Below are 15,102 nucleotides of genomic sequence, written 5' to 3'. Positions count from 1 at the left end.
CATGTGATGCTGAGCCACCTCCACTCCCGCCAAGAGGAGCAAAGGAGTGTCTCTGTTCTGGGAGAGAGGGCTCCATCTGGCAGAACAAGCACCTGGAGCCTCCAGGAGCAATTATCCAAAAGGACTAACACTGGGCATGCAGAAATCCATGCTAAGCTCTGACAGACACCACGACACCCTGAATCATGGACTAGTGAGGGTTTCTGTGAAACACACTAAATACTCCAAATTGACAAGTCAGCATTTAAGGGGCATATGATTATTAAGCAGTGCAAACAGACACACTGTTGTCCCAAAAAGGGCAGTTCACAGTCACTTCAACTGTGCCCACACAACGTGGAGAGGAAAGAAGACACTATGGAATTGTGGGAATCCAACTGAAGCCACTGAAGAACTTGCATCTACATTTTAGGCATCTACTCCTACCTTTGTAAGTCTGGGAAGACTTGGTCACACTCTTTGCACTCCTGGATTTCATGAACATCCTGAAGGTCATTCTCATTCTCAAGCTTCTTCTGGAAGTCCTCCTCCACCATGGAGAAGGCGGAGTGAGGGGTGCTACAGGGGAACTTCTGGTGATCTACAAGCTCAGCCTTGGACTCGAAGAGCTGGTCGCAGTCCTCGCAGCGGTACTGACGCTCCTCTGGAACACAAAGGGGTTAGGCACAGGGAGACCACATCAGTTTTCAGCCATTTTTAACCACCATCCCATCAGGAGTTGGATGATGGCGTGGTTAAATGAAGGGCTATTCAGTTAAAAAGAGAAGAACCTCAAAAGAAAGAAGGATTCCTAAGAATGCTTTATAATAATGCTTCAATTCTACAATATATGACAGTGCAACACTACATGTTAACTGCCTGGGATCAAATAGGGATATCTAAGAAAGGTTCAGGACAAAAGTCAGTGTGTTTATATACCATCCTAAATGGAACTGTATATATGAGGTCTAAGGTGGATCTCCAGTATAGGCTGAAGGAGATGACTCAGAAACAAACATCAGCATCTAAAACAGCCAAAAAGGTGTTAATAGTTTTTAAAAGCCTCTTCATTTCCGAGTCCTTTTGCAGCACCCAACCCTGTTCGAGTCAGCCAGAGACACATGAAGTCCTTGCTTTAAACTCCATAACATCAGTCATAATGTTTTTCTCACTGAAAATGAGCGTAGAACATACTGGAGTGTTACTTTGGAGTGAATACTGCATTCCATTAATTAGCAATTCCTGCAAAAGAATAGATTAGCTGAAGAAAATCCCAAAAACCAAATTTGGCAAACAGTATCTCATGATTTTTTTTCTGCTAGGTTTTCTACTGTTGGTCCACATGAGGAGCCAGACACTCTGGTCTGGTTCCAGATAAAAATGCCCAGAGGCCCTGAGTCAGAAAGGCACTGAGGAGTCTGGCTGAAATCTCCAATGTATGTACTTGGTTGCTACTTGACAGTTGAGCTGATCCAGAGAAAGCGTCACAGGGTTCTGTTCTTGGCTGTCCACAAGCAACACTTTGGCTCAATCTGCTTCTAAATCAGCCCTGTGGGACATAATCCTGCATGTGACTGCAGAGATTTCCTCTGGTGTCATTTATACAATAGCTACTTGACCATAGGGACTAGGCAGGGAAAACACTGTGCTGAAAAGGGGAACATCTTTAGCAATAACTAAACAAAGTTACCACTGGAGGAAAAAAAAAAACCAAACACAAAATCAAATGGGAAGGAATGAATGAATAATCCCTACCTTTTTCTTAAGACAACAAAAGATACTGCTTTAAATGTACAGGCAGCGAAGAAAGTGCAGACCTTGATACTTCCTGCCCTGGGAAAACCCCTGTGTACTGTCCTTGAATCCCTGAGAATTTGTAAAATGTCCCTGTTGGCATGAACTGCAACCTACTGGGCACCAAGCAGATATCCTACACCCAGTTCCCACTGTGGCTGTGTAATCCACTGCCTGACAGGCAGCACAGCAAAAGGAGCTTTTGGAGGTGGGGAACAAATCTCAGCAACAACTCAGGAGTTTCAGACCCAGAATCTGTGTGTGGGATGAGCATAAGGAGGAAGAATGGCTGAAATGTCCTCACAAGTGACAACAACATTAACAGTCTGAGATTTTAAGAGCTGGACTCAATGATTCTTGTGGGTCCCTTCCAACTCAGAACATTCTGGGATTTTGTGGTTTTCTCTTTTCAAGGTAACAGACGTTTGGCTAAGTGACAAAAAATAACCTATAATCAGGGTCTTGCAGGATCAGCACGGCCTTAAGATAAGGACATGAACTCCTGTTCTTCTTTTACAATACCCACAACTCAATCAAATTTTAATCAGAAAAAAAGGGGCAGAAGATGGACAGATACAACCATGGTCCAGCTCTCCTCCCTGGCTGCAGTAAAGCCATCCCAGATTTCAACAGGATTCCAACAGAGGAGAAATCTCGCTACATTTTGGCTTAATTTCAGTGATACTCTCAACTACATGAAAGAGTAAGAAGGGGCTAACCGTGGATGTCCGGAGCCATTGTCTCATGTGAATAATCTTCACTCTTCATGAACAGTAAGAGCTCCTCTCCTGGTTCAATATCTGCTACCACTCTGTAGAATATCTGGAAAACAAACAAAAAGAGAAAGCAACGTGAGCAGCACAATATGGAAAGAGGCATCAGCCACTGCTGGTGAGTGTTACAGACCAAAACCATGTGGCCAGAGCCTGCCCTGTCATGGTGCTGCTGCTGGAGAGGTGCCCACTGACTGTGGCAGGTCTGCTCCTTCCAGCCCCAAAGCTGTTGTACTTTGGGCTCTGTGAGGACAGAAAAGGACGAGTGCTTTCAACAGCCTCTGCTGCAAAATGAGCTGTGTGATGACTGCAGATATCACCAGCAACTTGTGTGTTGAGTTACACCAAACCCGTGAGCAGAGTGGCCATAAAACACATCCCTGAGTAATCCCTGGAAAGGGGAACTCCTGTTGCATTGGGAAAAGGTACTAAAGTAACTTTAATGGTTGGACTTGATGATCTTAGAGGTCTTTTCCAACCTTAATGATTCCATAATTCTAAAGCAGACATGAGTAGATGCTACTAGTTAAGCCATAGACATCCATCCCCCATTCCAACCATCCACGCAGTCCAGAAAGCTGTGAGGAAACAGACTTATACAAACCAATGAGCCTGGTTATTCCTTAGCTTCAAACGGAAATCAAAGGAAAAATCAGTCGTGGGTGAAGAAACACGGTGAGCAGCCAAAGCTGCTGGTAGTGACCCTGGCCAGTGACACCTGGTCCCCCCATACAGGTGATACTGGGCTGTGGGAAGCAGCCCATCAGGGAGGCAGGAGGCTGTGGAGGGGTCAAAGGGGACACCCTCCCTTGGGTCCATGCACCAGAGGAAGCACACACCAGCACCACAAGGCTCTGCTGAAAGGAAATTCCCAAAATCCATCTGGCTGCTTTCTATCTCAGCAGGAAATGTGAAGAGCACTAAAAAGCTCCACGAAACAGCTCAAATAAATATTAGTAACTTCCTCGGGCCTTGTTAAACAAAAACACATGACAGCTATATTTCCTATGCTAAAAAGTGATGTCTTTGCATTTTCTCAGACTAATGTATTTTTAAATGTTTTGCTCCCAAACTCTTTACTCTCAACACTCAGTGCAGTGCGTTGGGAGAAGGGCAGAAAATCACCTGCGTTGTTCAAAGTCACACAGGTGCATCTGTCACAGGTAGGAACGGGTCTGTGAAGGTTTGTGGGTGCTTTCCTTGCCCACTTGCACATGGACTGACACCATCGGCAGCCAGCACATACCGGTGTCCTCCAGGAGGTGGCCGTATAGCCTAATCCTTCCTTTCTGCACAAACTGTGCCCACAGACACGGGCTAAATACCTAAAAACAACGAATTAAGTTGCATTTCCTCGGATTTGGATTTTTTTTCCTTCACCTTGTCCCAAAAGATACTCTGGAGGAGGGTGCAACGAGCAGTGGTGGAGGCTCCTGGGGCAGCTCGTCCCACCACCCCGGTGCTCACCCCTCACCAGGTGACAGGAGCACTGGCAAAACACATCAGGCACGATGTACCCGTGCCACAGACTCCTGTGCTTGTGGCAAATTTTCCCCACAAAAACCAGGAGAAGGAGTTTATGTGCAGTGTGATCCGCCCAGGCTGCACCTCCCTCCTCTTCCACACCACCCTCACTGAACCATCAGCTGAGGCTGCTTGGGCTTCCCATTTGTATTTCTTGCCGAGGGGATTTCAAACTCCTTCGAGTATTTTGGAGGCCAAAAGAGCCATGGCAGGGTTTTGTGTGTATCTCATCCTGCAGCTGGACGAATGCCTGGTACCACAATCCTCTCCGGAGGCAATGCCATCCTCGGTGCTGAAGGATACGGGGATGGTCTGTCGGCTTCGGCGTGCTGGGGACGTGCTGGGGCAACAAAACTCATTTCATCAAAGACCAAAACACATTCAAGTGAAGCCAACTTCCACCTCTTGAAAATAAACCTGATGACAGCACCACATCCAGTGAATATCTTCTGTAAGTGATGCTTGTTTTTCCCTTTATTAAGATAAATGTATTGAAAACTGGCTTTTTTCTTCCAGAAGCATAAGGGACTCCACATATCTGAAAGGGAAGCTGCAGTCGGATCTGTGAAAGATAAACTTGGCTGCTGCCTGGCTTTGGGTGGAAATAAAATGTGCAACAATAATATGTGCACACTGACCAGAGAGACTTCTGCAAACTTCCCTGTTGGGTGGGAGCAGGATCAGGACCACCACACAGCCAGGTGGGACTTCCACCATCCCAGACAGGCTGTGCCAAAGCTTCTGCTCTGCCCAGGACAGATTTTACGTCACAGTCAGGCAAATGCAGCTGCTAGTCTGAGGTTGGTGGTGCCTCCAAACCATGGAGCAAACAAAACCACAGCAAAGCCTCTTCCTGTATTTTTCCTGTCCCATCAAAGGTGTTTTGATAGACCTTTGATAGACCTTTTCACCTCTCACAGCAAAGTGAGGACACATGGACTGTACAGGGGCATAAAGAGGGCCTTGTTCACCAAGTGCTGTGCTGGGGAGCATCCCTTCTCTCTGGGAAGTGCTGGTACGATGCTGCATCTTTCTTGCAGCTGTGTAACAAATCCCTACACAGGGAATAAACTCTGCAGCCAGTTATCTTGTGTGTGTTGGTATTTAAAAGTAGCAGAGATGATCGAACTACCCATCAGAAACTCCTTGGCCAGCCCCTCCGCACCTCAGTGGGGAGATGAGACAGTGTTCTAAAAAACTCCCAAGTTTTAGGTTGAGTGATGTTTCTTTATTTTGCAACTCAAGAGCCAAGTGACAGACTTCCGGGTCTGGCATTTACACGTTATTATAATACTAACTTTAACTATTATTAAAAATAGATTTCTTAATTTCTGTATGTACAAAAAAACCCTCACCTGCACTAACGCTTTACACATCAATTTGAGTTGCAGTGAGAATCTAAAATAAAACATATTGAAGTTTAAACCAAAACGATCGTGCAGGTAAATTTAATCTGATATTAAGAGCTGTCCTTACTACTTCACAACAAAAACTTGTTTGCTCACTCTTCTCACCTAAAACCTCCTGGAATTATCCTGGCTGAGAAAAACTGAAAAGCCAACTGTTGCAATGAACCATGTTACCTGAATTTTGAGGCAGCAGCAGCCTACTGAGGGCTGGTGACGGGGGGTCCTGCAACCCTCAGATGAGGAAGCTCATAATTTCACCCCAGCCCTTAAGGTCTCCCTCAGGCTGCCCACGTTTTGCAACTACAGCACCTCTACTGCGGGCAGTATTTTTTGTATTAGGACATACAAACATAGAATAAGTGGATTTTTCAATTGCAAAGCCTGAAGATTTCTTGGGTGCAGTCCTGACTCTACCGTAATTAATGAAAAATTTTCATTTTCTGGACAGCACTTATCCAGACTATCAAGCCCATTCCATTACCCAACTTTTTGGGGTTAACCCGTGCGAATGTGCACCAGTCTGCCTCGAGATCCAGCATAGGAAGAGCTTCTGCACAGGAGAGGAACAATGAGTGGAGGGGGAAAAAAAACCACAAGTAAAGTCCAGATGCACATTTCACATGCCCTGGGATCAGCAGTGTGTGACTGCAGTTTATATAGGAAGAGCAAAATCGGATCCAGATCTGGAAACACTTCCAGAGTTCAGGGGGTCCGAGGTGGGGAGAAGTTGGGGGAGGCCTGGCTCATCAGTCCTCTGTGCCTGCCCACACCGCAGGTCAGAGATCTCTGCTACCGAGCAGAAATAAAAGCTCCCAAACTGCAAAGCCGTAAAGGGAAAGGGGAGGAGGGGGGAGAAAAAAGGAACACACACAATTTACTTTTAAATGGATGAATAAGGCCTCATTGTTATGAATCCCAGTTTACTTTTCCTGGTCAGGCACTTGAAATTTTATTTATGCTTAATAGACTGCGTTTGGCATGTGTAAAGATGACAGAAGCGTGAATTATGAACGACCTTCGACCTATTCAGGAAGTTGTAATAATTGCAATAATAGCTAAAACGCACTCCCCGCGAGCTCGGCCGGGCCGTGCTGTGAAACACCCCGGCCACCCCCCTGCCCTGGCCAGCCCCACACCATCCTGCCTGCACCCCCCTCTGCTCCCTCCCAGCACCCCCTCAGAGCCAGAAGTTACAGTCTGGGGGGAAAAGCTACACTTTGGCAGATGAGCAAAGGCACCGGCTGCCAGGCACACATCAGTTGTGCCCCCAAGAGTCCACAACTAAACCCTGTGCACACAAGAGCTTTGGAAAACATCACATGTGCTCCACTGCTGCCTGGGAAATTCAGATTTTAGGGCAGGTGAGAAATGCTGCTCTGAGTCTGCTCGTACTTCAGCGCCCAGCCCATGTATTGAACTCACAGCTCCCACCACGGGGGAAGGCACCCGGTGATTCTGCCCTGCCCCACACAGCTGTAAGTGGCAGGACCGAGCGGAGGATCCACTCTGCGTGGGATGGTGGGATGGAACAGAAGAGCCCAAAGGTGGATCGTTCCCTGGCAAACACCATCAGCACCCACAAAACCCTGCACTGCTGCTCCTACACCAGCTGGACCACGTGCCATGGGCATATCTATCTCAAGCCTCAACTCCTTGCTGTCCTTGGAGGCTCTGGTGCCCCAGAGAGAGCATGTCCTGAATTGGGGCAGGAAAGTGAGTGCCTGTAGAGGCAGCCTGCACACTGCCAACTGGCATTCCCCCCTGTGCTGCTTCGGAGCAAGAGTGGAACTTGCCTGAAAAGCAAAACAAATTAAATGTCCAAAACTAATAATAAGCGTTTATGCTCAAGGAGCCCCATCAAAACCAGGAATTATGCCCGCCAGGAAAAGGAGAAGGACGAAGAGATATATAACTTCACAACAAGCCCTAATTAAGAGTTTGAAAGGAAAAAACAAGAAAGAAAAAGGTCCAAATGGTGAAGCTTCAACTTTAGCTCCTGTGATGAACAACTTGTGCAGCTGGAGAGCTGTGTGATGAAACCCGAGCCAGGTTCTTCTTGCTGTACTCAAGCAAATGATAAATTGAAACAAACCCGAGTTTTTTCAAGGGCTAATGTAGAGGAGTCCTGCCTGAAAGCTGTACTTGGCCCAAAGAAAACTTCAGCAAAAATCCACAGGCAAAACTCAGCAAGTGTCTGCAGAGGCATGGGTGGGAGCCCGGAGGGGAGAGAGGACTCTCCTCTCACCCTGCAGAGGTGGTGGGGGAGCACCACAGTGCCTCAGCATCAGGACTAAGAATCCTTTCTTTCTTCATTTCCAAAATGCCCCAAAATTGTCAAGCAGGATGGACTGGAGGAAGAATGGTCCAGGAATCCCCATTTTTTGACCTTCCAAGGCAAAAGGTGCCTCCTGCTCCCTGAGAGCAAGGAAGGAACTGCAGGACACCCTCTTTGGCATCTTGGGGGCTGCAGGCCACCTCCCCAGAGCCATTCATGTCTTCTTCCTTCATAGATGAATTTTAGTTTCTGTGAAAGACCTGGTTCCAGGTGAGAGGCTGCCACCTCCAGCCAAGCTGCTCTGGTCCTGCAGAACCTCCTGCTCGGGTGTCACTAACCACTGACACCAGACCCCAGCTCCTGTGTGCCCACCTGTTCTCCTGAGCTGACCTCACCACTCAGTTGTCCTCCAACAGTCCTGAACCCTCATTAATGAACCACATGAATGTCAAGCAAGGTGCAGCTGTGTCCTGGCTCTGTGGCTCTCCATAATCCTCTACACTCTGGCAAGCAGATCAGTAGGATTTGACAGCTCTCATCACAAAAAAGGCATTTCTGTTTAGAGACAGCATGCCTTATCCCTTTTATTAAGCACGAATCATCAATAAAAACCTTACCACTTGGCAGAAATGGCAACAACTGGGTTGTTGGGTTTGGTTCTGAACAGCTTATTTTAGGTCACGTCAGGACAGTCCAACACCAAGAGTGGTAACACCACCAAGTGCATCAAATTCCAGATAACACAGGCAGTCATAAAGCCCAGGTAGGAATTTCACCGACAGCCTCAGCTTTAACTGCAGCAAGTGGAAAAACACCAAGCAGCTCCTTGTTCCACCAGCCCCAAGCTAATACATCCCTGCTCCACTGGAGACAGATTTTCAGTGGGAGCTGGATTAAGTTTTATTTGCTTAATAACTAATAAATCATAGGAAGAATCATGGCAGAATAGGGCCCCGTATGAGCTCAGCGTGTGTGTGCCCTCCTGACCCACAACAGCCAAAACCTTAATTTCACTCTCTGACAACAAAGCCTCAAAACTATTCCTTAAATACACAACTTTTGCAGGTGGCTGTGCAAGGAGCCTCTGCCCGCCACGGAGGGGGGGCCACGGCCGTAAAACCTGAAACATGAGGCTGTGCCTGCAGATTAAAAAAGTTTGTAAAACGTGTAAGATGGGATCAGATCTGGTGGAACCTACAGCAGTAGGTTCACTCCTGTAAGTTTATATCACTGACATTGGGCACGTTGTTAAGGGTGTGATACTACTGGTTTTTCTCCCTTTGCAGCGGCACATACTTGAGTATAAGGAAAGAAAACAAAGCACACACAAAAAAAAACCCACCGAAAACCTATTTCAGCACGCACAGCAAGCTAAAACCTCAGTAAAGTGATCTGAGCCACTTTGAGTTTTCCATGGGTAAACCAAAGGGAGTCTTCAGGAGCTGCTTTGTTAGGGGGGAAAAGACCTGGAAGCTCAGGGCAGTTTCACAGCAGTATGTGGCTGTATCACTGTCAGAACTCTGCGAGCAATAAGCAAGATAAAAACAGCATTCAGGTATTTTTACTTCAATATCAACAACGTTTCTTAAAAGAAAAAAATTTAAAAAATAAATTATTTCTTAGAGCTTGAAGGTGACCGTGATCCCAGCCTGGAATGTGTGACAGCCCCTGCCATGCCACTGCCATAGTCACTGCTGGAATTGCAACTGCACTTTCATTAACGTACATCTTTAAAAATAATGCTTTAGCTGGGCTGACAGTGCCGCCAGAAAGCCTAACAGGGCTAATCATTCCGAAGTCATGAAAAAGTTGAATTAATAGATATTTAATGATAACAGGGGAGTCGTCCAAGTCAGCAGAAACTGCTCTTGAATCCTGACTCTGAGATGAAAAAATGCATTCCAGGGCAAGAACAGGGACAAGACTCTCTGCAGCTCCGCACACGCTGTAGTCTCTTTGGGGAAAGGCAAAAACAAGAGTGCCCTGTTTGTGGAATTTGATTATTTATATCCATCTTGAATTACATATGTTCAGGTCAGATTAAGCATGACAGGAGATAATAGAAAGACAGAAAAAAGAAATCCTAGATCAATCTCATTTGAAATAAAAAAAAAACAAACCAACAACAAAAAAAAAAAATGCAGCTTTTAAACCCTACTCCAGCTGCAATCAAATGAAACATGAGTTGCATCCAGCGTGCATGTTTTGACTGCATCCCACCATTATCGAGCTGTTCATCTCAGCAAAGCTCATTTATATAGTCATAAGAAAGAGCCCAGGCCTTTTGTAAAGTTGATCCTAAGTGATGAAACCTAACCTCAGCCGTGAGTCAGGGGGTGGGGTGGTATGTCTCTGAAAAAACTCTAATAGCAAAAATGACAAAAAATGTTTTTCTTTCACTCTTTTTTTTAAATACAGCAGGTAGAACATAGCAGAGTGACTACATTACACATCGCCCTGAGTCCATCTAAATCCTGCCTCAAGCAGTCTGGGAATCATACCTGCCTGTCAGTCAAGCTTGAATTTAGTAGTATAAACTTGTGGGCAGCATGAGCCTGGGAGCGCTGGCAGGATCTTTTACCTTCTCAGGTAGAGCCCAATGTTTGCTTGTGAATTTTACAGATGAGTTGAAGCAATTAGAGGTGAACAATTACTGCTGATCGAGTGTCTGTGCCTCGGGAGCGAGCAGCGTCTCTGCAGCGGGGATGCTCCCCGTGCACCCAGGGCTGCTGAGGTGCTTTGTATTCCTGGGGGAAGAAAGCAGAACTGGGGTGTCCCCCCAAGCAGGGTGTCCACCCACCCCTGCACCCAGCACTGGCTGTGGCTCCAGCTGAGCTGGGGTCTCCTGTCCCAGCTGGGCTGCATCACCTCTGCCCTCCAGCTCTAGCTACGACCACTGATACACATCCTCAGCTCCACCTTATTTTTATTTTCCCTTTTTTTCCCCATTTTTTTCTTCCCCCCCCCTTCTTTCCAGGAGTTACCGAGGCCCCGTGACCCCCTGGCAGCCCCACTCAGTCTATATATGCACGCTCAGCCCTGACTTGCATTTGTCACTCCTCGTACACGCACACGTTTGGCCATGTAACGTCCATTTCCCAGTCTGCCTTCCTATTATATTTTATATTACCTCTGGTGAGTTTGTGCCAGAAGAAAGCAGAAGGAGGAGCTGCTAGAAAGGGTTTTTTGCTTTAAGATTTGAGAGCACATTTTTAGCATTAACTTTTCAGGCTCTGGTCATAAAACGTTGGGAGTACGCGGACGATTCTGTGGGTAAATCCACAGCATTTCCAGAGGGCCAAACAGACAACAATCCCTTGCTGACAGTGCCCAGCTCACAACATGCTACTTGAAAGACAACCAAATCCTAATTTGCAAATCTCAGCAACAAAAAGCTATAAAAGTATGGAATTATGAACAGCACGATACTGTGCAAAATAAATAACAAGCCTCCTGTGAATGAAAGAAATTATTGGCAGCAGTACAGCCACCATTACCAAATGTCAGAAATGTAAACACTAAAAAAAGAGAAAGTTAAAAGCGCCATGACTTTCCTTCCAAAAACGTCAAGGCGCGGGTGCGTGTCTGCGTTGCAGAGGGAGATGCTGATGTTTCAGCCTCGTGTGCATTTTCAGTTGCAGATCCCCAATTCCAACCCAAAGACAGTGGGTTGCTTTGACCAATGCACGTGATCCCACTTCTGATCTTCCCTATCTATGCCAGCTCCTACTAAACGTAAAATATTTGAATTTGTTGTTCCAATCAATCTGTATAGTTTCCTTTTCCTATCGCTCGTCCATAAATGCTCTGCACTGAGAGAATTTATCGTTTTTCAGCATAAAGTGTATTTCAGCTTGGAAAATGTATCTTGCATTTACTAATAATCTTTATGGTTTCTTTAGTTAAACCAGCTGCTGTATGAAAAGGAAATTATCTCTCGGTCGGCTGGCTGGCTCGTTCTGTGCTACATGTGCTCAGGGCTGAACTGGAAAAGTTGAAAATTAAAAAGATCTTCTCTCATGATTGAGAAAGTTATTTAAACCTGTTTTAATCAGCTATCTTGCATGAGTGAAATATGTAATGCTGGGCTGGAAATAGCAGGCTGTCTCACGTTCATTTCCTATACGTAAGGAATTTGATTAGAAAGAATGATTTCTAATTGAAGCTTTGTGTCTGGTTGTGATTCTTCTTTCAATACTGTCAGGGCAATTAAATCAGCTAAAGATAATCTTTAACATTCACCTGATGCAGTTAATTAAGGGGGGGGAAATGAAACACTGATTAAATGAATTGAATCCTATGTTGCAGGTAGCAAAGTTTAAATTGGAAACCAGAATTCACAATCATTTGCTTTGCTATTTTAGATATTTCACTTTAAAGAAGCAAAGCTTCCTTAACCTAACTTTGCCCATTAAAATATTTCATAATGGTATGTATTATCCGCAGACAAAAGCGAACCCTGATTTAAGAAACACCTAATAACTCATCAGCATAATTGAAAACAAAATGCTTTACTGTGTCCTTCCTCTGCCTATATCAGCCTTTTTCCAACACACAAGGATAAATAATGTTTCAGCTCAACAAAGAGTGGATTTAAGTGCAATAAATGAAAAGAAAAAGAAAACCACCGAAGACCCCGATTCAGCATATGAGTATTACGAGTTCCAGCAAAGTGTATGGGAAGGCATAATAATATCCATGCACATGTGCATTCAAATCCAAAGCCCTACACATGCAACTACATTGGTAACATCACCACTTCTGTGCCTTCCCCTCCACTCTTGCCATCACATTTATGTTACAGCTTCCAATCAACTCAATGGTTTAAGGGAGCAACCCAAGAGGACTGGAAGAGGAGCCAGAAAATGCTGCTAATTCAAAATCAGCAAATACTGGCTTTGTACACCTAAGAAAGCAGTCACAATTTTTATCAGGTATAAGACAATTAAAAAATCATTTATGAATTAAACAACACTGTGAAAAAATGGAAAATTCGTATTTTCTAGCACCCATAACCAAAATTATTCAATTCTGCCTTTCCCATTTGTCCTTTATCTTTTGCCAGAACAGCAAACAGGCCAAAAGCTGCTGTGAATTGCTATTATTATTTTTGCATTGACACCTTCAAGTTCCTTAAAAAAATAAGTCCAGAAAGTGAAGACCACGTACCTGATCACCTATTTGACATGCAACAAGGTTGTGCTGATTGTAGCATCCAGCAAACTTGATATATTTGAGCCAGTTTCCTACATCTGGTTGACTGGCATCTATGCAGAACTTCACATTGCAAAACTCATCCAAGATCTAAAAAGAAGAATATGAAAGAGTAAATCTTTCTGTTGCTGGCTGGGTGTACTAATCAAAAGATAAATCACAGGTTTCCAGATAAACAAATGGATAATAATAAAAATAACAATAATATAGGTGTGCTTATTCAGAAATATGTTTCCCTGGTGAGATTTGTTTTTAGGAATTATCAGAATACACACATAATTATAAAAGTGCAATAAAAGTTCTGAAAAATATCTTGACAAACATATACAAGTAATTGAGATGTTTAATTATTGCTATGAAACACTATGAATTTAAGATGGATCTGATTTTCTATGCATTCATCAATGACTACATTTGAAATTACAATTAAATCAGATTCTGCCAGGAATATAACAAAAATTATTAAAATAGATGGTGTTAGCTTCATTTGACGTTTCTGTTTTGTTTCAGAATTTACGTTGTTTGCAGCTCCCCTTTAAAATTTTCGGATTTGTCGCTCTGAACCAAACTTTATTTGATAGGCAGAGTTATTTATCTTGTTTTAATATTACACTTCCCGAACAGTCCTGTGCAACACTTAAATCCCTCCCCCTAATTGAAGCAAATAACAAAACTCCTTCTGTCAAAATAAAAGAGAATAAATGAAAAATAATGTAAACACTCATGCAAACCATGGCAGAATTCAATACACACCAATAAATGGTTCAAATTATGCAGACAATAAACAAATATAATGAGACTGCTCGTAGACAACCTAAAGAGGATGTTCTATTCTAATATTATGACAAATTACTAATCGTTACAGCGGGTTGAATATCATTATTTGCAATCTTTACCATCGGCCTATCCCAAACTTCCCAGCGCATCCCAGGGAGCTCACTGCTAAACTGTAACTTCACCGGCTTGGCACGGGCATCAGCCATCCCGTTTTATTAGGAAAATAAAAGGAAACAACCTTAAAACGCCCCAAACGAAAAGCGAAAGGAGAGGGAGGCTGTGCCCCGCCGGGAAGCGCCTGGACCCGCGGCCGGAGCGGGCGCTGCCGGTGCTCGGTCACCGGGAGCCCACGGAAGTTCCTGCCCCGGGCTCACGACCGGGCACTAAACGCGCTGTGCCCGCGGAGCCAGCCCAGGACAGCGCAGGGACAGTGGGGGCTGCCCGAGTCACGGCCCCCCGCCACCCCCCCGGGGACCGGGATCGGGATGATCGGGATGCTCGGGATCGGGCCCGTCCGTGAGGTGGGGGTGCGGTGGGTGCGCGCAGCCCCCTGGGACTGCCGAGCATCGCCGCGCGGCACCCGAGTGTCTCCTCTCGCCCCCCGCAAACGAAGGGGGAAAGCCTTAACCCCGCAGCCCCCCAAATCCCGCGCCCCAACGAGGCGCGCTCGGTCCCCGCGGGCGCGCGCGCTGCCCCGCCGCCCGCACCTCCGGCTCGTTTTTGGAAGGGGGAACATTTAATTTTTCCCTTTCAAAGCAACCCGCGAGGAGGGGAGGGCGGCTCACCCCCCCTCCCCGGGCCGGCGGAGGAGGGTCTGCCCCGGGGCCGGCGGCACCGACGGGGCAAGGCGGCCCCGTCCCGCGGGGCCGGGGCAGCGCCGCCGCCGCGCTCGCCGCTCTTACCTTCTGTCGCCGGGAGCCCGCGGGGGCAGGGAGGGGGGAGAGGGACAAATATCCTTCAGGCGGCTGGAAGCAACATTTCGGCGCTAAAGGCGGGCGGAGGCCGCGGCCGTCGGTGTCCGGGGCAGCGGCGGGCGCGGCGCGGGGCGCTCCACCATGTGCGGGGGGCGGCGGGGCCGGGGCGGGGGCTGCCGGCCCCGGAGGGCTCAGCGGCGGCGGGGCTCGGCGGGTTCCTGCCGGTTCGCCATCACCGTCCCCTTTCGGCCCCTCCTGGTCTTATCGGTTGGCTTTGGGGGGGTGGTGTGCGAAGAAAGTTTTCGAGGAAGGGGGAGGAAGGGGAAAAAAAAAAAAAAAGAAAGCACCCCAAACCCTCAAACAAGCCTCTTCAGGGAGGGGGGGAAAAAACTAAAAAAAAAAAAAAAAAGAAAAAGAAAAACAACAAAAGAGAGAGAGGGAGA

General features: G+C 46.3%; 1 protein-coding gene across 6 annotated transcripts in view; it reads right to left on the bottom strand.

Annotated features, from left to right (window-relative positions):
- Positions 1-14,761, bottom strand: part of LOC108506520 (MDS1 and EVI1 complex locus protein EVI1) — a 48,061-nt gene extending 33,300 nt beyond the window's left edge. For 4 of the 6 annotated variants that reach the window (XM_017833608.1, XM_017833610.1, XM_017833609.1 and 1 more), the window contains exons 1-4: positions 14,648-14,761; positions 12,924-13,058; positions 2,493-2,595; positions 427-643 (exon numbers count right to left, since the gene is read on the bottom strand). In XM_017833608.1, coding sequence (XP_017689097.1) covers positions 427-643; positions 2,493-2,541 — 266 coding nt within the window. In that variant the 5' untranslated portion in view covers positions 2,542-2,595; positions 12,924-13,058; positions 14,648-14,761. Of the gene's footprint in view, positions 1-426; positions 644-2,492; positions 2,596-12,923; positions 13,059-14,647 lie in introns of those variants that run through there. The other 2 variants (XM_017833612.1, XM_017833613.1) reach the window with 1 other exon arrangement.
- Between the last annotated feature and the right edge of the window lie 341 nt (positions 14,762-15,102).

The sequence above is a fragment of the Lepidothrix coronata genome, unplaced genomic scaffold (genome assembly GCF_001604755.1).
Source record: "Lepidothrix coronata isolate B3197 unplaced genomic scaffold, Lepidothrix_coronata-1.0 Scaffold218, whole genome shotgun sequence".
NCBI classification, from domain to species: domain Eukaryota; kingdom Metazoa; phylum Chordata; class Aves; order Passeriformes; family Pipridae; genus Lepidothrix; species Lepidothrix coronata.
This window is presented reverse-complemented; position numbering and strand designations above follow the sequence as displayed.